We start from the raw sequence: 24888 nt of genomic DNA on the forward strand, positions 1-24888 counted from the left end.
AAACGTGACTCTCACACTGCTCTTCCAGCGAGGAAACAACTCATCTTGGTGAAGAGTGGATTTGAAAACAATCATTGACCATTACGTGGACAAGGGATGGGTTGCGCACATTTGTAATTATGTATCACATTTCTCGTAGAACCGTGTTGTGTTCGTAACGTCGCAGAGGGTGTTCTGGCAGATTTAGTTTGGGATTAAATTGTGACTTTAGACAGCGAGTGTGCTGAGATCTATGTAGCTTTGTGGCTGCTAGCAAAAGGGCTGGTGGAGATATGTATCCAGTCAGATCAACATCCGTTGCCGTTGTTGTGACATGACATTTTTTTTTATTCTACCAATATGTATAATGGACCGCTCAATCTAACAAAACCGATTCTGATGAAGTAATTTTTTTGCTTATTTGAGTGTTGAAAGTCACAGTGCAAGTGAAAGAGATCAAACAAGCTTTGACTGTGAAAATGTTGATGCACAGGGCCGTGAGCATGAAACCGCTACCCTTTGTATGTGGACAGCGTTTACCTTCTTTTGTTGCGTGTCATCTGCTGCTATCAAGCCTCAGGAAGCATCTACCAGCTGCTGGGCATATGGATGTTTGCTTTTCCTCCAGACTCGGGTCCTTTCACTGCTGTAAATCGTTTGTCTCTCAAGAGACCACATCATATTTCACATTCGCTCTGTAGTTGTGTGCGGAGGAGCCCAGGAGCCTTGTTACCTGCTTATCTTGACAAGAGATGAATTCTTCTCTGACAGCTCCGATGGAGAAAAGAGACCAAATGTTCTTATTTTCCAGCAAGATGACTTTCACTTTTCAACACCTGTGAAGTGAAATTTTTGTCTTGTTTCATTTCTATTTTGGAATTGCAGAAGTTGAGAAGCAGAAGACTCACGTGCAAACAGAAGCTGCGGTCCAGAAGCCCTACAACAAAATTGGATTTTAGATTTCGAAGGATCACAAACAATGGAAATAAGTTGGGGTTTGGAGGGTGTTGATCACCTCACTGGGCCATTAAAGAAGTGCACAGCAAGACAATTATGTGATTTTTGTGATGTAATTCCACTTTAGTTTTCATCAAATATTTTACTTTTCAACCAGTATATGGTTCTTTTTTCAACCTGTGTGTTCCAAAATTTATTGGAGATATGATGTTACTCATGTGCCATTTGCCATTCTGCATTTTTAATCTATCTCCCTTCCTGTTATGTTTTTTAGATGGAATTCATGGACACTTTCATAAATTGTCCAGTGGTATTTGCTTCAGCGTTTGCCAATCTCATCTCCAGTGTATGCGAGAGGGATTTTGTTGTTGGGACAAATCCTTTTTTTTCCATGTGGCCTTGTGTAAAGGCACCAGCGTACATATTTCTCTGTTGAGGTGTTCAAGCAGCTCGGCCTGCTGCTCAGCAAAGTTCACACAGGAAGGCCAACATGCCTCCGGTGCTGGGTATGCTGACCTGTTCAATGGAGGTGGCACCAGTGAGGTGAAAACTTAGCTGAAAAGCAATGCACGACAAACTGAACCCTCTTCTGATTTCTCATGTGATCTTTGCCACTCTTTGCCGTAAGGTGCTACTATTTAATAATCTGTGTGCTGATAGCGCATCTGGGTTCTAAGTCGATGATTAAAAACTTGAGCTTGTTTTATAATGTCCCCAGCGCAGGAGTGGTTCTGGTATCTGGCTCATTAATAAGATAGTGTAGGGATGTAACAGTTGCTGGTGAAATGAGCAGCCACAGCGAAACTCCTGTTGGTTAGTATTGCCGCTCAGTACTGGGGGGCGCGGCATCCCACCAGTAACAGCACTGTTCCAGGCAGTCAACCAATCAAATGCGACCCTCGTGAATGGAGATGTGGCTAACGCAAAACAAATATGCTGCCCACAATCTTAAAGCTGCAGGTCCACAAACGCATGAGAATCTGGAATTGTGAATTTGATCTAATTCAACAAAATTACCGGGGAGAAACACCCTTTTCATGGAAACCAGGACGATGCTGAAGGCACTATCCTGGCATTATCTGAAATTTAGCGTGTCCTGCTAAAAAAACAAGATGTCCAATTTGTCATATTTTTAGTGGGAAATTAGCTTTTTAATAAATAAAACATTGTTAATTGAGTCCAGTGTGTTGAAGTACTTGTTGAGAAGTTCGAACAATAATACTGTGAACTATATTCATTTTGGTCCTGAAATTTTCAGACCATTTAATCCCTTGTGTGGAGTCATTGGGGCATCTGGTGTTGCAGTTTAATCAAAGTGAATCAAAATGAATTGTACTTCACACTTCCTAATAATCTGTGCAGCCCAAATTCTGTCTTAGCCTGAACCTTCAACATCACTGAGTTTATTTAAGGAAAAACATATCTGTGACTCATCTTTCCAAACAGATTCATGACATCATGTGTCAGTGACAACACACTCTTGATTTGTAGTTCACTAGTTTTCAGATCTTTCTGCCTATAAATGAAATAGAGATTCAGTATCTGTGTGTCTTAGTGTTTGTCTTTCCTGTTCTCACTCTTTATTCTGCAAGTGTCCTCATTGAATATGGCTGCAGTGGAAAGGTTGGTTCCTTTGCTGTCAACAGAGTGAATAGTTCTTGGTCAGTTGGTAATCGTCATACCACGCAGAGTCGGTCTTTGCCCTGTTGATGTTTATACCGCCTCATCTGAATGCCAAGTCATCTGTCCTGCAGTCCTGTCGAGTAAGGAAAGACTGGCTGTCACAAACAAAATACAGCCTAAAGGGAGAGCTATATGATAGCCGCACAGGGTACCCGACAACTACTGAACTATTGGGCTTGGAGGGTTGACTGCTGCATCCTAACACAACCCCCACTTGTTTACCAACTGAGCAACTTGCAGTGAGCGACCATGCCCACTCTGGGAGATTATAGAAGACAAGTGTAGATGTGGCCGGATTACAGGCTGCGCTGAATGACGCTCCTCTTGCACCGAGGCTTCAGAAAGCCTTTTGGAACTGCAGTGTTTGCTGCAGAGTAAGAAGCCCTGCAGATAGGAGTTATATCCTGGAGAGTACGGTAAATAAAATGTGTTCGATCAAAACATAACCGTTGTTTTTGTTTCAGTCTCAAATATCTTCTTCACCCACAAACAAGAGAGGGCAACATTGATAGCAGCTATCATCTCATGATGCAGTCCCACCTTGCGTTGCCATTAGTTGTGTAGCTGACAGATGTGATGCTTCCGCTCCAACAACGGTCTTCTGCAAATAAGCTTCTGATTCATATCTTCTTATCTTTGGCATCATTCCAATTGGAAGTACAAACTAGCTCTAATATGAGTTGTATTTTGTCATATATATATACTGCATTTAATTTGGGAAGGTTAGATGAAGGGGTTTCTTGTTTCTTTCTCTCATTATGTGATTCTTTTACAATCAACTTAACATATAAGAGAAGACTTGGCGAAATGTCATTTGTCAGTCATTTAGAGCAGCAAGACGGTGAGAATGTCACCACTGTTGTTTACTTTGGCTGGTCAAATATTGGTTTTGGAATTAATATTACACTGGGTTTTATATTAGACCCTGTACTTGAACTTGGATTTTTGCTGATGTAGTTGGTATCCATTACCAGAGGTTTTTGTGATTTTTATTGTTATCATTAATGTTGCTTTTTCATAATAAAAAAAATGCAGCTCACTGTATAAGAAAAGACACTGCAGTCAGAAAAACATTCGATCCTGAGATCAAATTTATTACTCCATCGGTTCCAGTCAGTGAATACTTATTAAATCTAAGTGAGATTAAATATAATCGTTGTTGCAGCATCAATAAAAACGATGTGTGATTGAAGTGATATATATTTGGATAAAAGAAAATAAATGAAAATAGGTGACATGGGGCATGTCTGAAGTTGTATAACAAATATTTTATTGGCGTAATGCATTTGAGTAGCAAAAAAAAAAAAAAATCATGAATTTCTTTTGATGATTCTCACACTTCACACAGACACATTTATTTTGTTTTTTTTTTAACTTTGAGTCTGATTTTATCTTGGAGCTCATTACGGAAACACTGGCTGTCTGGAGCTGCGTAACACTTTATGTGCCACTGCGTCCGGTCCAACCTTGGATTTGGAATGTACCTGTTCCTCCACATGCCTCTGTTACTCAACATACAGCTTGCTAGTCTTACAGCTCGTCTCATGTGTCACAATCTTGTTTCCCAGACGACCAGAAGTCTCATTCATATTGTTATTTCTTTATTTTAGTATTTGTAACATATACATAGACTTCCTTGACTTCCACCAATAACAAATGTTTGTTGTATTGTTTAACATGATTGTATTACTTTGGTTTTGAACAATTCACTATTATTCAAACTATGATGATATTCTCTGTCATTTCTAAAAAAAAAAAAAAGAACATGAACTAGTTGAACAGTTTTTATCCTCGTCTTTGGGATCCAAAAGCTGATGAGAATCTTTTCAATGTAGTTATTTTATTATGAACTAGAATTTGTGCCATTACCATACTGTAACTGTCTGTCAATGAAAGCAAGCTACTCTAATACTGTAAGGCAACATCTGCCTTTTTTTCCGGCTGTTGTTCACAATCATTTATCCTGATCGAAATGCTGAACCATTCTCTCACCATGTTCTTTCTTTTTCCATTTCATTGTTGTCTCGCTGCAATGTAGAATAAACAACTTTGACTGTCTGCCTGTTAAATTGTTTGGAACTCAAACCCAGTCACCGTGTGTTTATATGACAAATCACGGGTTGCGCAGTCATAATAGTTTCTGGTGAGTTACAATAAAACTGTATTGGTACCATCGCTGAGTCATTGTTTGTGTCTCCAATAAATAAACGTCAACAGCAGTTTTGACAGTTCAAAATGATCGGGTGTGAACCAGGGACAGGTCTGTGAATCTTGGCTCGCATTAGGGTCGGGGGATTGGATTACACTTCCATGTCTGTGGAGTGATGTTGTTCCTGTTCCCCCATTCATATCACACCACTCATTGATGTCCTGTCACTGCACACATACATGAACATAAAATCCAAATCCATTTTCTCATGAGCAGTTGAAGTACAAACACATTGACAGTAATTCTTGTGTGAGTCTCTGGCCACTTGTGGTTCTGTTGTGTTGATGTTGAAATAGTTGTGGTGCTTACTTTACTTTTGTTATAAAAAAACAGCATTGAGGTGGCAGAAAAGGCATCCCAGTTGTGACCGTGAGGTTTCCCAAAGTGAAATAGCTGTGGTCACTCTTGGCGGACAATCTCTCCATAGTATATTTGACTATAGAATTAACAGTCTGGACCGACGAACTTGGTTTGAAGTTGGCCCCAAATTGAATTGCATAAGAAAATACTCTTTGTTTTCAATGGATGTAGGTTTTTCCCTTTGACCAAAAGTTCAAGAAATGTTATTGCACCCTCCCTGTATACACCGATCCTTGTCCTTACCTCATTGTCTGTTTTACTTTTCTCCTCTATCTCCAACATTTTTGTTCGACCTATCTTAACTTGGGAGATAAAACATTGAGTGATATCTTTGTGTATTCAACAGAAACAATTGCAACAGCTGTGACCTTGCAAACGCAAGTTCTCTTCTATCGTCACACGCAACAACACCAACCCGCTTGATGTTTTTGAAGTATTGTTACCTCTGCCGGCCACAACATGGCAGAAATGGTGTGTAAACAGACTTACTCCAGAATATTATAATGTCTTTCAATGAAGTTTTTGGTTTTCATTCCTATTGCTTTTGCTGCTCTGCCGGTCACATGACCAGCACTGGTGAAATCCTGGGGGAAAAAAAGGGCTCGTGTCCGCCTGAGATGTTTTTCATTCTACCTATTTTGTAGTTTTTGTTTTTTTTTGGTTATTGAAGTTGTTTTATTCATTTAATCGTATGCTTTGTAAAGACATGAGTAATGGCAGAGGCATGTGCTCTCTTGTTGCCTTTCTTGTTGTCTTCAATGCAAGGGATTTGAGACGGAATATGGAGTCAGTTGTATCAGTTGGATACGAGCTGCGTTTTGACTTTTCCCATTTGAATTGGCCCTTTCAGGAGCTGTGCTTTAATAAGAAAAGATGTCGAAGAAGAAAGATGTCTTCTGGCTTCTGTCCTGCTCCCTGATGGATGAGAGGAGGCGGAGATGAGTCAGGATATTAATTTCGTTTCTCGGATGTCCTCTGAGCAGCAGTTATAGCAGCGACGCAGACTAACACACGGAACCAAATGTAACCTAAGGATAAAAGTTGGTGCGCCGGCTTACCAACCAGTCTAGATGTAATCCTTCATCATACCAAGCTGTGAGAATTCGTCAAAATCCTACGTTCATCCAGTCTGATATTGCTGTCTAAAATTAGAGTGCCATCATCAGAAACGTGCCTGTAGCATTATCGATTCAATATACGTAAGTTAATGGCTGACTAAGTTACAATAAAACAGCTGTTACGGTCTGTGCTGATGTCGCCTGTGTCACTGCTGAGCCGTAAAGTCAAACGTGCAGCCTCGTGGCCTAATCTTTGGCTCTATTTTTAGATGACTGCATGATGTAATAGAAGCAGGAAAAAGGCCAAGGCATGCTGAGCGTGTGCTGTGTGTTGGTGTTGTCAGGCTTTGTATGCAGATTGCATGCATGTGTGAAATTCAGCTCCAGATGTCATGAGGCTTGTTTCTCTCGTTGATTCCTTTGGATGCATCATGTTGAACTGTAGAGTTACTCTCCTTTGTTTTTGTGTCAGCGACCATGAATAAATGAATTTCTTATTTACTTACAGTGTCGGTAATAATGGTCTTGTTTTAAATGGACATTGGTTGACCATTCTAGGGTAATGGAAACTCATCTGTGCAAGTGTCTGAAATTCCATGAATACACACATTTATTTGTTCCCTTATCAAAAGTGTATTGGAAACCTCTTGTTCATCTACCTGGATCTAGAAATGTCAATATTGAAGTGTTTATTGAAAAGAAGCAGGGCTCTATATTGGCGGATATCGTGTGATACGCATCCTGATACACAAGTGGTGATGCGATACATTGCAATACTGTAAGTTCAGCAATATATTGTAACATTTCTTAAAAAGAGCCATCATTTTAAGGGAGGAAAACAAGTTTATTGTCATGAACTGAGTCTAGTTTGACTTTTTAACTACACTAGCAGTCCAACAGTGGAATGAACAGCTCCCTTAATCCACAAAATCACTCCTGTGGACAGAAAGAAAATGATATTCACATTATACACGTCTTTAGTATTAAAAGTATTTATGTATTAAATAGCAATGTACGGGACTTAAAATATCAAGACAATATCCCACTACCAAGTCTTGTAATATTTCAGCAGTCTCAGTATCTCAGCAGTATAAGTATCAATATCATGCAATAAAGTAAGTGCATATCAATATTTTCTTGTTTTTTCTTATTTAGAAGCTTTGCTGATAGCAATACATTATAAGGTGTTATCCTGCACTGTGGATTATGCATTTAGCATTTTGTTTGTCCCGAGTTTGCCCTCCGATCTTGTAGTTTGGAAAAAATAAGTCAAGAATTTGTTGTCTTTCAGGTGAGCAAGAACTATTAACCTTTATGATTGTGCAGTCAAGGTGGCTGAATTGTGTACTAAAAAGGTGGGGGAGCAGCCATAGCTTCTGTTGAGTTCCCCATTGCTGTATAATTGCATGCATCACAATGTTTGTGAGGAGCTGAGGAGGAGTCCAACATGCTTTGGTTATTTATTGTTATTTAATATCATGTGTTGCATACCAATTGCTAGAAAGCAGTTTGTTCTCATATTCTTGTCAGAATATTCTTTTCTTTTTACAACTCATTTTGTTTTAAAAATGTAGAAGTCATTATGGAAACAAAATTTAATGTCTAAATCTAAATGTATGTAGCCATGTGATTTTAATTCTATGCCACAAGCTTTTTCACACCCCTGCTGCACATCCTGTCAATCATGAATGGGATCATGTTATTAAATGGCTTCTCTGTGTGACATTCCTCGCTAACACATCATGTCCTGTTGTCTGTTGGGTGACTAAAGTTTTGCGGTGCCCTTCATTCAGATGACTTTGGATGTTTGTTGCTGTCTTCAAGACGTGTTAAGGTGTAACATGTCCCAGCTGCTGCTGCTGCTTGTCCTTCAAAGAACGGACAGTGTGTTGCTGGAGATTTACTGCTGTCTCTGTGATCTGTTACAGCAGTTCTATTTTGTTAACGTCCATCCTTGTCACTTGATCTTCTCCAGTAATCCACGCCATTGAATTTACACAACCACCTCACAGTGGGATCCATTCATGTCTGTTCCAGAACTGGATTTTTCCAGTAACTTGTTGTTGCTGTTCACAAAAAATATTTAATTTCATGAGTGAGTTACTACACCCCTGGGAGTGACATCTGAATTCTGGCTGTTTTTCTGTCTCCTTTCCTCAGCTCATAAAGTGAAACATGCTTCGCCGATAGTCTCTTAAATTGGTAGGATACAATCTTACAAGGTTTCAGTTGAAAACCAGGACGTCTTGTTTTACAGCAAAATACACAGCAACACTGAAAGTAACACCTCTCTCTGGAACCCAATTCCCTACATTTCCTGGTGATTTTTTTGTATCTCCACCAGGTGAATAGAAAGTCCTCCACCACTGCCTCTCGCCTCAAGTATGGACACAACACATCCAGAGAATGTTCAATAAACACACAATTTCCATGAAGCTGGTCTAGTGTTGCCCTTGAATGCCCGTAGTGCACCAACTATTGCGCAGTCTTTGCATGTACTGGATGATTGAGCCGCTGTCAAACTTCTCCACTGCCCGTCTGGTGACAGAGGGACAGGCATAATTTTACTTTCAAGTTACCTTTGCTGGGAGAAACTTTGCAAAGGCTAGCAGTCTCCAGAACCCCACCACCTTATAACACACTCAGTTTTCAGTTTGTCAAATCATCGTTGACACTGCTGTCTGAAGAACAGCAAGGTATCATAGCTATATCAGGTCCAGTTTTTCAGTTTTAATTTTCATTGTTAGCCAGCTACTGTTACAAAGTGCTCTTGCAAGCCATATTACATCCTCACTTTTCACATTTGTCATATATTATTTCTTTGTTAGATGCAATGCGATTATTTTTTTTTCCTTCATTAGTGTTTCTATTTTTTTGTTCTTAGTGGGACCAATAAAGTTTATTCATGACACCTCAAGCCCTTCACCGCGATAACAAGATCTGCAAACTCCTCCACTGGAGGTCAATGCACTTATGGCTACTGCTGGATGTCCAGTACTTCCAGTCCAGACTGACTGAAGCTACAGGAACTGAACTAGAGCCAGCTCGATTCACTGCACTAAAGATTTGGCAGGGTGTGAAAAGAAGCTACTGCTGACCCTGCTATTTTCCTGGGTTGCCTCGGGAACAGGGACTTCATGATTGAGCTTGCATGAACTTGGGAGGTTCATGTGCATATTGGCCTATCACTCCCGAGTCCTGTTTGCCTTGTATCAGGCCGGAGGATTATGTTTCTGGATTTTGAATGTCAGACCGTGACGTAGGGAAACCGCCGTAAGATGATCTGCGGTGTGATGCCATTGTCGTTTCTGCATCGCTGCCTCAGGGAGGTGAATCTAAACCAGTCACGCTTTTTGAGGGGTGAACGTTTCATCCCACAGTTTGGAAAGAAACACAGCTCCTTGTCATCTTTGGTCTGAGTTAGCAGAATTTTCATAGGGCTGTCCATGTTGCTAAATTCGTCTGTGAGTCCATGGGGACATTCCAACGGCAGATGCAGGAGCCTGTGATTCGGGGCCTGACTGAGCATGAAGCGCCGTGAATGCATGTTGCAACTGGTAAAAGATTCATGTGTAGGATGCTTGGAGTGTAGAAAGTTGACGGCTTAATTTCTGAGGCTAAAAGTCCAGTTTAGTGACACTTCACCTCAAAGACGTTGTCCTTTTTGGGATTTTTCCCAGAGTTCTTCGGACTTCCTGCCTTAACCAGAGGAAAAAGTCTGTTGAACCTAATTATTTCCTTATCATCTGACGTGTTCCAGAGGACGTTTGATTAAATATCTTCGCAGAATAGATCCTGTATTTCTGTCTTCTCCATATGTAGTAAACTATTTTGTCCTAAATGAATATATGAACACACTTTCTTATTGTTTTTCCCTCAGGATGCAATGTAAATGTCACCTGACTTCACATCCATGCTGATGACACCCACTTCTGTATTCGACCAGATTGACAAACTGAATCATAAACAAAGCTTTTTAACCCTTCTTCCTTCGCTGACAGGGTGAGGATGCTTGAGGCGGGCACTTAAAAGTTGACCGTCATAGACCATAGAGAAAGGAAGAGAGGCTGGATCCAGAGAGCCCTATCTGGGGCCTTCACAGCCCTGTGTGAGCCTGGACCATGGGGGATGGAGGAGCTGGTGCTGCTGGAGGAGATGGAGTGAACCAGTCTCACGTCCTGTTTGACACCTTCGTCCAGGCTTCCACTTGTAAAGGAACGCTCAAGGCCTTCCAGGAGCTGTGTGATCACCTGGACGTGAAGCCCAGTGATTACCGAGTCTTTTATCACAAGCTCAAGTCCAAACTTAACTACTGGAAGGCCAAAGCTCTATGGGCCAAGTTGGACAAGAGAGCCAGCCAGAAGGAGTACAAGAAGGGCCGTGCCTGTGCCAACGCTAAGGTAGCTTGCCACACAGGTCCTATTGCATTGGATGGATATGTGCTTGTGAATGTGACTATGAAACACTGTGTCTGTGTCCAGTGTCTCATCATCGGTGCGGGTCCATGTGGCTTGCGCACAGCCATCGAGCTCGGTTTCCTGGGAGCCAAAGTGGTACTGTTGGAGAAGAGAGATGCTTTCTCCAGGAACAATGTGCTGCATCTCTGGCCCTTCACCATCCAGGATCTCAGGGGCCTTGGGGCCAAGAAGTTCTACGGAAAGTTCTGCGCTGGTGCTATTGATCATATCAGTAAGTGGAATCAACACATCCTGGTATTTGTATGACCACTTTTAATACTAATACTACTTCCACTACTACTGTATCGCCATTACTGTGAGGGGTACACTGATATGTCGGTGCCAATTTCCTTAATTTTGCAGGATCATATTTGTAAAATCGGTGTTCTCTTCCTCTGCTAGATTGAAAGTCAGTCACTGCCTCCCTCTGCTCTGCTGTGAGGGATTGCTGACTGACAGACCCACCCACATAGTTCACATGAAAATGACTACAGCCATCCATTTCACACTCAAGCCAGCATATTGATCACAATTTATGATTCATTTGAGGGCAAAATATGTTGAGGAAATGCCACAATCACTTTATTCAATGCAACAATCCTCATTTGCCTTTTAAGAACCCCCACTCTGCTGAATATAGAGCATTTGAAGTCTAGTGAAAGCGAAGAGCCACCCTTGAAAGTGGGCCTGTTTAGCTTGGCTGGATTTGGTTGGCAAAAAAAAGAAGCCGTCATTTTTTGTGAAAAGACAAATACTTTTCTTCTCCAAGAAAATTGTGTGTCCTGGAAGCTATTCATTATTTTTAGAATAATATTTTTAAGATTTAAATGGCCACAAAGCAGCTGCATTTTTTTCTTTTTGTTTATTTAAATTAATTTTGTTTATTATCTCAAACCTTGCTACTTGAAAGAAAGAAAGAAACCTGTAAACTGATATTCTTTTTCAATAAAATACAATTAAAATCAGTTATTAAATCATAGAAGAAAAAAAAAAACAGAATCAGCAACTCAGCCATTGTAGAAAATAGCCATTCAATTGTGATCAGTGCACCCCGAAACATCACCTATTGCCACCACTACTACAAACCCAACCATCTCGTCCATACCTCCTATACTACCATGGCTATTTCCTATACTTATTCCACTACCACTTCTAGGACTGCTTCTGCTTCTTTTATTCTTACTTGCTATTTAAATGCATACAACCACATGAATCCTGCTTGACCTGAAGCTTTCCTTGATATGTTGCACTCTACTTTGCTCGCCAGGTATTCGTCAGCTCCAGCTCATGCTGCTCAAAGTGGCTCTCCTCCTTGGAATTGAAATCCACGTCAACGTAGAATTCAAGGGTCTGATCGAGCCGCCGGACGAGCAGGACAATGAAAGTGAGTTTCATCAGCACCGGGAAACCTGGAGAAAGAACTTGTGCTCTGTCCGCTGGCACTGTGGAAGGAAGCATTTCTGTCTGATGACACAACCTGTGTGTTTTCAGGGATTGGCTGGAGGGCTGAGGTCCACCCCAGGACGCACCCTGTCAATGAGCTGGAGTTTGATGTCATCATTGGAGCCGACGGACGAAGGAACACACTACCAGGCACGTACTGACTCGTGGTCTGCATGTGACTCCTTTTCGAGGCAGATTTTTTGTTTTTTAAACGTGAAAACAGAATTGGCTTCACTGGACCGTTTTACTTGTGGCGACAAGTATGACTTCACTGGCGTATATCTGTGATCCACTGTCTGACCTCACCCTGCCCCACTTATACAAATGAGCACTTGTGCTCACTTTGTACGTCTCATTCATTCAAACAACCTTTCCGTACGCTTTTCCCAGCAGAGGAGAATAGGAATTGTTGAATTGGCTGTCTGTTTCCTCCACATGCTCAACGCAGCACTATGGCCAGCGATCGCCTGTGGAGCAGAGCGCCATGACCCCTCGCTGTATCGCTGACTCTGGCTTTAATGAAGGGAAGCAGCCTCGTCCCTCTGGGATTACTGTGAACTGGACTGAGGCTGCTCTCAAAGTTCAAATCTGGTTTATGCTTCGACGAGACAGAACATGTGGTTGCAGTATTACTTTGAAGTGACCTGTGATGCAACATGATGGATTAGCATGTAACTTGTATATAGAAATTGTGGTTGATAAAGTTCTTGATTTCTGTTCACTTCACACACAAACACACACACATTTTCTGCAACAACAATATTTACACTTTATGTGTTTGCCAAGCGAAGAAAGATTCATATCCCTCATTCAATTGAGTCTGTCAATATTTTTTGTTTGAAGTAAAGTGACTTCTGATTGACGTCACTCTCGATTTTGTCTACTCATGTATTTGCTGCTAGTGAAAATACTGTACACAAAGTGACAGGCAAACTGATTGGGCAAAGAACATTCACCACTCCTCCCTGAATGAGAGGATGTTTTTCAGCTGAAATCCTCCCTTTTATCACGCTTTACCACCATAGTCACAAATGAAATCATCGTAGTTTTGACTTCCACTGAATGTGTGCAGAGATTTGTTGACGGAAGTTTGCGACCTATCTGACAAATGGACTGTCAAATTCCATTTTTAAAATGTGCAAAAAAACGTTTAAAATCAATAGGCAGGGGGTAACTTGCACTAAACTTGTGACCTTCAGGCTCATAAGAACTTCTTGTGTGTATCTGAAATAAATGCGTCATTGCAGTTTAAAATAGGGCTTTGGCTTTTAAATATATGATTCATCTTTTTTGTGTGGTGTGTAAACAATGGTGATACTAATGCTACTGCTATATCGACATATAACGTCTAATTTATGTTATAGCACGAATATGAAAACTTGAGCTTAGCCTGGTTAAGTTTGGGAAGAAAATACTCCCAATTCTTCTCATGTTGAAAACGTTTCTACATTGCAGGTTTTGTTCTACATCTTCAAGTTGTATTGAAAATTGTTACCTCAGAAAGGTTATAATTAAAAATATTTTCTTAAAATTAGCCAGCAATGTTTATATACATTGTATTATTGTCGTGATACCAACATTTCAAACACTGCTCGATAACCAGGAAGATATTTGATACTGTTTTTGATTCTGCATAGATTAAAAAAATACTAAGGCATAAAAACATGAATAATTGAACTGTAGATGGAAAAATTAATAAATAAAACAAGTTTTTTGCTTTATAAATAACCCTTATAATGTATAAGTTATGGGCACTTGCCACAGCTCTGTTTATTTGCAAAGCTTAAGGAGCTTGTTTTTTTTTTTTTTCAGAGGTGGTTGCTTGAATTGCTGGTGGACTTCTCTTTGCTTCAGTCTGCAGCTTTAATATAAAAAAAACATGTTTGAGTCGCATTACCGAGCTGAAGGCTGCTGGCCGCAGCTGATGGCTAAAAGCAAAACAGCCAACATTCATTGAGCAGCAAGCTTAACGCCGCTACAGTGGACGACAGTTGGCAAAATGATATTTTTATCTGCACATCACATTTGAGTGTCGGTGTTTGTACTACAACTTTAATACATTTTATATTGTATTGATGTGCACTCGTTTTATTTTCAGGAAAGTGCTACTGATCTCATGCTAGTTTTAAACAGAACACAAAAAGGTTGAAATCTTTGGACCAACTTCAGCTGATAGTGATGGTGTCAAATCTGTGACCGCTGCTCTAACATTGATGTTCTTTATGTTCTCTGTAGGGTTTAAGCGAAAGGAGTTCCGTGGCAAACTTGCCATTGCCATCACAGCAAACTTCATCAACAGGAACACGACAGCGGAGGCCAAGGTGGAAGAGATCAGCGGCGTGGCCTTCATCTTCAACCAGAAGTTCTTTCAAGACCTCAGAGAAGCGACAGGTCCGGCATTGCCCGTGTCCATCTGCTCACATTCTCAAAATCCACCGCATCCAATTGAAATAGTTAGCATTAGGTTAGAAGGCAGTTCTGCCAAAGTTTGTTGCTGACATGACAATGTTCCCGGAGCTTGTGCGCGTCCAGTCGCCTAATTGCTGTCTGTTAATGACGATAGCAGTCTTCTTTGATAAGGAAAGTTGTCATTCTGTGTGTTACAATGCGTGTCTTTGTGGCTCTTTTTAGGTATTGACCTGGAAAACATTGTCTACTACAAGGATGACACGCACTATTTTGTGATGACGGCCAAAAAGCAGAGTCTGCTGGAGAAAGGAGTCATTCTGCATGTGAGTGATCAAAGGGATGGAGCGAGTGCTCGCAAGTGCTTTTCAGTTAATCTCCGCCACACACACACACATGCACGCAGTGACCATTCCCAGAACCTGTGCCTTGTTTTTCTTCTCTTTAATTTTTCATCGTATTCACCCGCCCAGTGTTTTTCTCACTGTCTGGCCTAATGGTCAGACCAAGCCAACGTTGGTCAGGAAACCACCGCCAAGTCAAGCACACTTGCTCGAGTGTTTGTCTCCTGCCAGTTTCCTTTCCTGGATAATTTCCACAGGAAAAGCGGAAAAGACCTTTTTCACATGTCTGACTGCACGTAGATACATGTGTGACTGTGTTATGATTATGTGCAGTCAGGAAAATATGCAGTAATAATAAGAAATAGAAATAAACCTGTGGAGTTCAAGGCAGTGGAATTACCCACCAGAGCTGCAAAAATATCTCCCCAATATAACTGGAATTTCTCTCTAACAATGTTCTTTGATAATATTCCCCTAATGTGAACTTAGGTGTGGAAAAACAATGTAATATTTTGGTTTAACGGCTGTAATGAGATGCATAAAAAGTCTGGGAAACATGTTTTGAAAACATTTTATTTCATCTTTTTCTTTTTGCTTCACTGTAAACTCAAAAATGTGACTGCGTGGAAGCAATTTCTTTTTCTATCACAAATTCATAAGGGAAAACAACTTAAGAATTGTTTGTTTAGCTACTGAACTATTGTTGCTTTTCTGTCCTGCAGGACTATGCTGACACCGAAATGCTGCTATCGAGAGCTAACGTGGACCAGATGGCGCTGTTGTCTTACGCCAGAGAAGCTGCGGATTTCTCCACCAACCACCAGCTGCCCTCCCTGGACTTCGCCATCAACCACTACGGTCAGCCTGATGTGGCCATGTTTGACTTCACCTGCATGTACGCGTCCGAAAACGCCGCCATGGTGCGCCAGCGCAACGGCCACAAGTTGCTGGTGGCGCTCGTGGGAGACAGCTTGTTGGAGGTGCGGGGGACACGAACACACTCTTTGTCCTAGTTACTTTGTTTTGCTTCCAAGGCCCTATTTGGTTGCTGAATGTGGTCCTGTTGTCTCTAGCCTTTCTGGCCCATGGGCACTGGCATCGCTCGAGGTTTCCTGGCAGCCATGGACTCTGCTTGGATGGTGAAGAGCTGGGCGCAAGGAAAAACCCCTCTGGAGGTGCTGGCTGAGAGGTGAGAGTGATAAACCTGATACCACACTACACACACACTCTCTACTTTGTCCTACACCCACACCCAAAAGAAGACACATCCAGTGTTTCGGCTCTTTAAACACACCTTCTAATCTCCAAGTGCTTTACTAGGAAAAGTGATTTGCAGCGTCGGTCCCACCTCTGCTCCAACTAATAGGATAAGAGTCTCTCATGAGAAGTGAATGGAATGCGACTTCAATACTTTGCTGTGATTCTCATGTCTTTTTGCTAAAAATGAAAACACGTTTTTACATCATAGTTGGAGCAGCTTTTCTAAAAGCCTGTTCTCTTCTTTTATCAAACACTTTATTTTGATACTTATTATTTTGCCCGGATGTTTTATCTTCTTGATGGTGTTTCTTGTATAAGAAATAATTATTTCTCAAATGTTTCATTGGCGGTAATATTAACTCACCTGCGTGCTTTTTTTTTTTTTACAGAGGTTTCACAGTTGTTGTACTGCAGTGTTTTTCTTCAGTGTTGTGTAGTACTTTTTTTTAAATTGATTTTATCTCTGACAATGATGTTTTTCGTCATCCTTTTTGCATATAAACTTTCTTTCACTGGTGATATTTTTTCACTGTGTTCCTTGATGAAGGAGACAAAAAAGTAGACTAAAAAAGACTGTGCCGATTCAACTTAAATGTGGTCATTCTGGTGTCAAATATCCAAATGTGATTAATCACAATTAATTCATTATAATCCTATACTTAATAAGATTGATTTTATCTATATCCACCGGTAATAACAGCATCTGCTTTTATGAAAGTAGATTTTACGCAGGGCCTTTTAATTGAGCTTTTCATGATCCACTTTGTCTCCTTTCGCAGGGAAAGTATTTATCGTCTCCTTCCCCAGACTACGCCCGAAAACGTCAGCAAGAACTTCAGTCACTACAGTGTGGATCCAACTACACGCTACCCCAACATCAGCCTTAACTTCCTCAAACCGAGCCAGGTGAGATCTGAAGCCGACAAGTGCAAGACATTCAGTTTCAAATTTTCATTGCAGTTCTGTTAAAAAGTATTACTTTGAAATGCTGGATTCTAGGTTCAGTTAGATGAATATTTGTGTTTGGTCATGACTCATGGCAGGTGCGCCACCTGGTCGACACGGGGGAGTCGAGGGAAGTGCGCATTGAAATCGAGAATGTCATCAACGCATCCACACCAAAGCTGGCCAGGAATGGTTTGTATCATTTCTTTTGAGATGTCCTCTTTGGCTCTGAGTTGAGCTTTGTTTCTGAATTATTATTATTTTTACTTCAGACTATTTTCTGCTTGACAAGCAGCTGCAAGGTAACAAAAGCCTGAGTGCATGGTGTTCCTCCACAAGGGCTCCTTACAGTTTAAACCAGCAGTTGCCTGTTTAAATTAACGTAAAGAGTGAAATGATGGATCTAATACTTTATACACTAACTCAGTAATAAATGACAAATGATTGTCTTCCAGTTTTATCAATTTGTCTCTAACATCTAATTTATATTGTCTGTTAGTCAAGTCAAAGTTTTATGCCTCACAGTTTACATTGAATTTTCCCCAACGGGTGGTTAGCCGTGGCACTAACACGACGAGACCACGGATGAAAAACTTTATGACCAACATGAGGACCAGATCCCTTCCCAGTTTATAAAGTTTCCAGGCCTCATTTTAGTTCTCATTTGAGCTGCTGTAAAGCCTTTCTTTCTCTTTCTACCGCATCAGAATCCATAGCCCGGTCCAGTAAACTGCTCAACTGGTGCCAGCGTCAAACAGAGGGCTACAGGAACGTAAATGTCAGAGACCTGACCATGTCTTGGAAGAGTGGGCTGGCCCTTTGTGCACTCATCCACAGATACAGACCTGATCTCATGTGAGTATCAATGCACAGCATGTCAAATTTGTGGGTTATTAGTTCAGCAGATCGAGATGTAAAGCCGTCACTGCTGTGGTGTTGAATGCAGTATGTTTATTTGGAAGAATTTTTGTTCCTGTCAGAATTTCTGTCTACCTGATATAAAGCTTTTAAAATTTTCATCATCACCATTTCAATCTCTCTCTTACATACACTCATTTCTGTCATCGTTTTATGGTATTCTATCTTCGGTTAATGGGGTGGTACTAATTCTTTCAGGTCACTGTTGTGAGAATATGTTCCCCTGCTGTTATGTGGTCAAAGCAAGTGCTCTCAATAAGCGTTAAATCAAAGTCAGATGTCTAAGAATCACTGTAAATATGAACTAGTTTTCTCTACTTAATTAAAAGTAAAGGTGGGATACAAAATAAAGTATCCCAAGACTGACACTGTTTCCAGTGTACGCAGCAATGAAGCCGGTATGATTGCAGAAAGTTTCCATTCTGAGTCTCTTTTTTTAAAAGTTGTGGCAATGTGTGGCTGTGTTTTTTCTTCAGGCTGCAACTTTATGTGCATGAACACTCCATCTGACAATAAACACTGAAAAATTCTTTCATTTTCTTCTTGGTGTAAACAGTACCTTTGTGGCGCTGAGGTGATCTTAGCTCACTCCTCTTTCACTAGCTACCGGAATATTAGCCACACCCACTAAATTTAATTTAAAGAAAACAGATCTTATTCATACAGTGCAGAGGCCGCAGGTACAGTGGTGCTGTCTGTCAGTGGTGCATGAGGATCACTTCTTAACTAGTTCTGAACACCACCATGGAGAATGACTCATGAAACAGACTGGGCAATGTTCTGAACGTGAATCATGAACTCCTCACATCTTATATATATATATATATTCTTTTTTTTTTTTTTTTTTACAAGTTCTCATGTGCGTTTTAAATTTCCTTAAACAGCCTTGAAACCATTAACTGGAGTGACTCATCTTTATAGCAAAGGGTTGGTTACAAATGATGTTTATTGTCTCCCTCTTTGCGTTTGTGGTGTAAATCACGGTTAATGTGGTGACATATAGGACTTAAAATGGTCTTGCAGGTCCCTTAAGGGAGCCCCATCACCCCCCCTTCCCGCTGAGCTCCCTCTGACACAGACATATTAACACCACCACTATCTCCATCAGCTGTGCTCCAATGTACTTTGCCGCTCTCTGGAGGCGAAGTGGCAATTTACATTACGAGCTATTAGCGTCTGTTGACCTTTACCAAGCGGAGGAGTGGTTGTTTTGTTGTCGGGGAATGTGGGGCGGGGATGGGGTGCTGGGAGAGATGCTTCTGAGGAGCAGCGTGTGTGGGGGGGAGAAGCTCATGCTTTATCGCGTAAACCAAGCAAAAAAAAAAAAGTTAAATTCAGGAATTATAATGAATGATATTGCTTTACTTAAAAAATGCAGAAAAGTTAAAGTAATATATCTATAAATTCTAATCTGATTATATTCGATTGTTTTTAAATAGTTTTTGTTTCAAAATGTCTCTATTCTCTTTGTTTGCTGGTCAGTCAGGGAGCCAACGAAATATTTCTATATATTTTTTAAATATTTATATAAAAAAAAAACCAATTCTGCATGTAGAATGGTTAAGACCTTCTATGTGTGCCTTCTCCTTCTCACTATCATCTCCTTCCACAGTGACTTTGACTCGCTGGACGAGCGAGACCAGGAGAGGAACAACCAGTTGGGCTTCGACGTGGCAGAGAGAGAATTTGGCATCTCCCCCTGCATGACTGGCAAGGAGATGTCTTCTGTGGTGGAGCCTGACAAACTCTCCATGGTCATGTACCTCAGCCAGTTCTACGAGATGTTTAAGGACACAGTACCACCTGGCGGTGAGATGCGGTTCTACACTTCAGCACATTTGACATACAGTAAATCTGTTCTCAAAAGCTGATGATTTAAATCATTTTTACCTCTTTTAGAGCAACTTGGTTGCTCAGGGTTAGCAAACACATCCTCTGTTGTTGTGTTATTTTCATTTTTGGGCCTTTAATAAAGGGCATATAATCAAATATTATTTCATCTTTCTCGCAGATAACCACAATTTGAGTCCCGAGGAGAAGGCAGCACTGATAGCCAGCACCAAATCGCCCATCTCCTTCCTCAGTAAGCTTGGTCAGAGTATTGCCATTTCCAGGAAGCGCAATCCCAAGGTGAGCAGAGGGATCCTTCTTTCCTTTTGTGTTGGATGCAAATAGTGTTGATTTCGGGGGCCGTCTTATTTAGTCTAGTCTGTGTGTTTTGCGGACATTTATTTTATTTTTTAAAGATTTAGTTACGACCGTACTGTTTTTAGTCTCGTCTCATTTTAGGCAACCAAAAGTCTGAGAATTTTAATGTCAATTCAGTCTGTCATCCATGGCTTTTTGGTCTAGTCTTAGTCGCTGAAAACAAATGAACTTTTCGTCTTGTTTCAGTCAATAACAGTTGAAAGTGATTTTCTCTCTTTTAAGAGATGCAATTCTGCATTGTGGTGGGTTTAGAGGAAACATGGATAAACTCCAAGCACAGAAGGTGTTCTTAAAATACTTCTTAAAATATACTTATTCTGCGCGCACAATAAAAGTTAGATGTTTGACGGCAAGTGAGGATTAACTGTAAAATATTTTTGAATTTTATGTGTTTTGCTTTACATTATTTTGCCTCCTTATTATTATTATTATTATTATTACTAAGTAAGAAACTAAACAGCGAGAAAATAGACATGATCGGAACAACTCCTTGCTTGGTATCAACGCTGTCGAAGTTGATTCTCCACGTATTAATGAAGTTCAATGTGACATCGGGTGCAGTTTCTCTTTGTCAATTTTGTTTCTGAAGTCACTGAAGCACGTGAGTTGTGCACCCGTTGCTTATTTTTGATGCTGAGAAGACTGCTGACAAATTATCATGCTCCATAGAAAACTGGAATGGCAAACTGTGATCGCACATGATATTAATTGGAGTGTTTGTGAATTCCAAAATTGTCTTGAAGACACTGTTGGGATGAAAATGTCTTAACTAAAAAGATGCACTTTTCAGATTGCATGTCTCTATTGTTTTGACTGGAGGAATAGACGGATTTCTTCTTAGTGTGGTTATGACAGTTCTTGATTTAGCTTTTCAAAACAACTTGTGGAACAGCAACCCAAATATTTTCCGACCATATGCTGCATTTTGGTGGAACATTTCGAAGTTGGATGGAAGTTATTCTAAAACTTTGGAATGTTATGTCTGTACAAGTCATTGTGTGTTTGTAACCATGACCCCTGACCTCATAACATGGGGGGGTTCTGCAGTGCTCTGGTGGTTTGGTCATGCAGTGAATTTAAAATGGCTACTTTTGAGTCACATTGTTGCGAGAAGAAGGTCCACCTTTCAACTGGAACTATAGCGATGAGTTGTCATAGACAGACGACCTCAACAGAGGTCACGATACTGCTCATGCTTCCCCCTCATTTTTTTTTTTTTTTTGGCCACATTACCTCACATTTAAAGTCATGATTGTTGCAACAATGACCCGCTCCTTTTGTCAGCAGGACAAGAAAGAGAAGGATGTGGACAGTTTGGGGAAGAGGAGGAAAACCAGCCAATCTGAAGAAGTAAGCAGCGTGTTCTTGTTACCCGTGCGGTTCAGTGCATTTGATGAGAGACATCACTAAATGTCATCTCCCTGACCCGCAGGAGGAGCTGTCCAGGGTCGGCCGTGAAGACCGTAACACTGTCCCAGCACTTTTGACGGACAAAAAGATGGACTCGGCCAATGCGGGAAACCACAACAAGGTCAAGGTCATGGCGACCCAGCTGCTTGCCAAATTCGAAGAGAACGCTCCGGCTCAGCACACAGGCCTCAAAAGACAGGTACACTTTCAAAGCTCTCAGGAATCGTGATATCTGCGGCTGACGTGGTGCTCTCACTCGCTGCTGACACCGGGTGATGGATGACTTGAAGGAGGCGGTATTCATGAGCTGTGACAGAAATGCTAATATTGGTCAGGACTGGTATTGTCCTGTCCATGTGGGCGAGCTTGATGTGCTGACTGGAAGGAGAACTTCTACAAGACTGAAAGGAACAATGGAGGTCATTGACGAAGCAAAGAAAGACAACATTGATTTGGTTCTGTTACAGGACGTTTTCTTTCGGTCTGATTTTCCTTCTGCTAGTGCGACCACTTTTAATGTGATGGAGTTTGGGATTTATTATTTTGAGGGGGGGCTTCCTTCATCTATAGGGAATCACATCGAGACAAACTCGACAACATGTTGTGTCTTTTCCGCTTAGTAAATGGTTAACTGTGGCAGGTTCATATATTTAGCTTTACACTGTCTATATTAAGCTTGCTGTTTGTCTGACTCATTTCCTTGTGAGTTGTCAACATATTTCTCTGCGACTTCATCCTCCCATGAATCACTTCCTCTTTGTGTTTCTCTCTCCTCCCTCCATGGATCCTGTCTCGGTGCCTTGCATGACTTTTTTGGCTTCTTTCTGTTCATCGTAAAACTATGTGACCTCAAAGGGGGAATCTTTGCCCAATCTGGACCGCCTTTTGACCCCTGCTCTACCCCCTGCCCCAGTGAATGAGCCACTGCGGCTGGCCCCTGTCCCGGCTTGGAGAAAGGTAAAGGTTGGACCTAAAATCCGATCCTTAGATCATAACCCGAGCTGACCCACTAATCGATTGTCCCTGTAGTGTGTCATGGCTGGAGCTGCTGTGTTGACCTTTACTGGATCCCCCACACACTTTTGACTGAGAGAGATGAATTGTTCAGTTTCCTGTGAGACTTTAATAGCTGTGTGACATTTTTGTGACATGGTTCCTCACTTCTGTCCCGCTTCAGAGACGAACGCAGCAGCAGGAGCAGCTGAGCATTCGCTATAAAGAGCAGCTCAAGTGTCAAACGCTGCCCAACAGAGGGGAGCAGGTATGAGTCGGTAGAATAGCCGGATAGTCCTCCCCCAGTCCTCTCACTCCCCCGCTTTACTTCACATTTACTGAAGTCAGACCCAGTTTACAGGGATGTGATGTTTACCGTGGGCTAAGCTTAATGTTAGCTTGAGTCCCTAATACATACTGTATGTTGATGTAATAAACAGACTTTATGTGTTGAGTGGGCAGGATTAGCTTCATGTCGTCGCTTCGTAAAAGATGATAAATTGTTTGGTGTGACGTCAGAGTCACATGCTTCTGCAGCTTAGTATTTCTGGATGATTCAGTGCTCAGCCGTTTCAAATTTCTTTTCCTCAGTGAAGTCAAATGAACGCCAGCATGAAATAGATACAGAAATAAACATTACAAAGGCAATGCCTGTGAAAAGCATTTCACTTGAAATCAATGAAAGTTTTGTACTGAAATGTCTTGTTAATAATAATAACAACAATAACAACAGCGCAGAATATTGCGAAAACAATGAGTGAATTAAATCGAAAACACTCAGCATTACAAAATACAGAGTTGCTTATCATTATTAAGTATTATTTTTGAATGAGCTAAAATTGAAAAAGGTGAAGACTTAATGTTGTTTTGTAGAAATGTTTTTTTTTTTTTGTTAAATCTGTCCAGAAATGCACCTCATTTTTTTTCTTTTTGCATTTCAAGCAGCAAATTCTCTTTAAAAGTGATAGAATATATGTAATCATATATAACTTATAATTTTAGTCTAGTTTTAATCCTATGCTGTTGAGTTGTCACTATTTTTCTGCCTTTCACGGCGTCCTACATAAATTGTGGATGTCACTAAAGCAATCACAGTCAACATAACCTGTCCCCCAAAATATGTTTTTCATGCAAAATAGATTTCCTAGACATTTTAGAGGAAAGAAATGCAGAGGAATATCTTCTTTCTTGTGACTTGCCCTCAATATTCTACCGTCTGTCTGACAGCCGACATCTTAAAAGCTTGCTATTTCATCAGCATCCCCTCCACTTGCTCCCCACTCTACGAAACAAGATCCGACGGCCCGCAGCCTCGGATAAGTCTCACCACTTTGCTGCTCTCTCGGCACAGCTCCGTCTGTTTTCTCTTCCTGCTGGCAATGCCTTGAAAGTTGTGTGTGCTTATCACGTCTGATCACACCAAGTGATTTGGAGCTTGAAGCTGGACGGTTAAAAGAGATTTAATTAGCTGCTGTTTTGGAATGTGCTATCAAATCGAAAGGCTGCTGGAAATGATGTCACGTTGGGAAATGAGCAGAATCTAATAATGTATATAAGCTATATTTTCAAAGTTATGTTCAGTTTTATTTAACTTAAATATTTTAAAGTTCAATAAAACCACATTATATTTCACATGTAATGCAAGATTGAATCAAGTACTACTTTGTATTTATGTATATTTATTATATTTTGGTTTTAATTGTATTACTATAATTAATATAATAACTATTTAACTAACATATATTCCATTTCTTGACCTTTGTTTTTATAACAGGCAGCGAAAGAACCTGTTTCTGTTCATTTTTTTTCTTTAAGTATTTTTTCCCCTACTCTTACGCCAAATGACAAGTGACTTTGATTGTCACATCACCATATTAATATTGCCTGTCGGGTTTCACCTGCTTGTCCATGATAATTAATCCACTCCATTAAGTTTGATTTCAGTTTAACCAGTGTTTGCTGTAGTGCTGCTGTCTTGTCTGCCTGGTTCTGCACATTGCAGCAGTGTGTCAGCCTCCAACTTATGAGCTCATCATCAGTTTCATCATCGTGTACGTGACCATCTGCTCTCCCTGTCACTCATCTTTCAAAGGCCAGAAGTGTTGCGGAGCAAGTGTCGAGCTCGGCCTCTCGGAGCTGCCCAAAGAAAACCATTCTTCTCCCCTCTTCCTCTTCCACTTCCTCGCTCCCTCGTCACTCAGAGGTGATGCTCAGAATCCTTGTCTCTCGCCGTCATAGTCGGCGTCTGGTCTGGCGCC

General features: G+C 40.9%; 1 protein-coding gene across 22 annotated transcripts in view; it reads left to right on the plus strand.

The window, feature by feature from the left end:
- Positions 1 to 24888, plus strand: part of mical3a (microtubule associated monooxygenase, calponin and LIM domain containing 3a) — an 83844-nt gene that overhangs the window by 24298 nt on the left and 34658 nt on the right. For 17 of the 22 annotated variants that reach the window (XM_053884499.1, XM_053884498.1, XM_053884516.1 and 14 more), the window contains 18 exons: positions 10248 to 10646; positions 10728 to 10935; positions 11971 to 12087; positions 12195 to 12296; positions 14382 to 14537; positions 14778 to 14878; positions 15619 to 15876; positions 15970 to 16085; positions 16936 to 17062; positions 17200 to 17293; positions 17809 to 17956; positions 19632 to 19828; positions 20031 to 20149; positions 21515 to 21577; positions 21660 to 21836; positions 22493 to 22594; positions 22815 to 22898; positions 24723 to 24833. In XM_053884499.1, coding sequence (XP_053740474.1) covers positions 10368 to 10646; positions 10728 to 10935; positions 11971 to 12087; positions 12195 to 12296; positions 14382 to 14537; positions 14778 to 14878; positions 15619 to 15876; positions 15970 to 16085; positions 16936 to 17062; positions 17200 to 17293; positions 17809 to 17956; positions 19632 to 19828; positions 20031 to 20149; positions 21515 to 21577; positions 21660 to 21836; positions 22493 to 22594; positions 22815 to 22898; positions 24723 to 24833 — 2559 coding nt within the window. In that variant the 5' untranslated portion in view covers positions 10248 to 10367. The remainder of the gene's footprint in view (positions 1 to 10247; positions 10647 to 10727; positions 10936 to 11970; positions 12088 to 12194; positions 12297 to 14381; positions 14538 to 14777; positions 14879 to 15618; positions 15877 to 15969; positions 16086 to 16935; positions 17063 to 17199; positions 17294 to 17808; positions 17957 to 19631; positions 19829 to 20030; positions 20150 to 21514; positions 21578 to 21659; positions 21837 to 22492; positions 22595 to 22814; positions 22899 to 24722; positions 24834 to 24888) is intronic. The other 5 variants (XM_053884520.1, XM_053884515.1, XM_053884519.1 and 2 more) reach the window with 2 other exon arrangements.

The sequence above is a fragment of the Synchiropus splendidus genome, chromosome 14, assembly GCF_027744825.2.
Source record: "Synchiropus splendidus isolate RoL2022-P1 chromosome 14, RoL_Sspl_1.0, whole genome shotgun sequence".
Lineage (NCBI taxonomy): Eukaryota > Metazoa > Chordata > Actinopteri > Syngnathiformes > Callionymidae > Synchiropus > Synchiropus splendidus.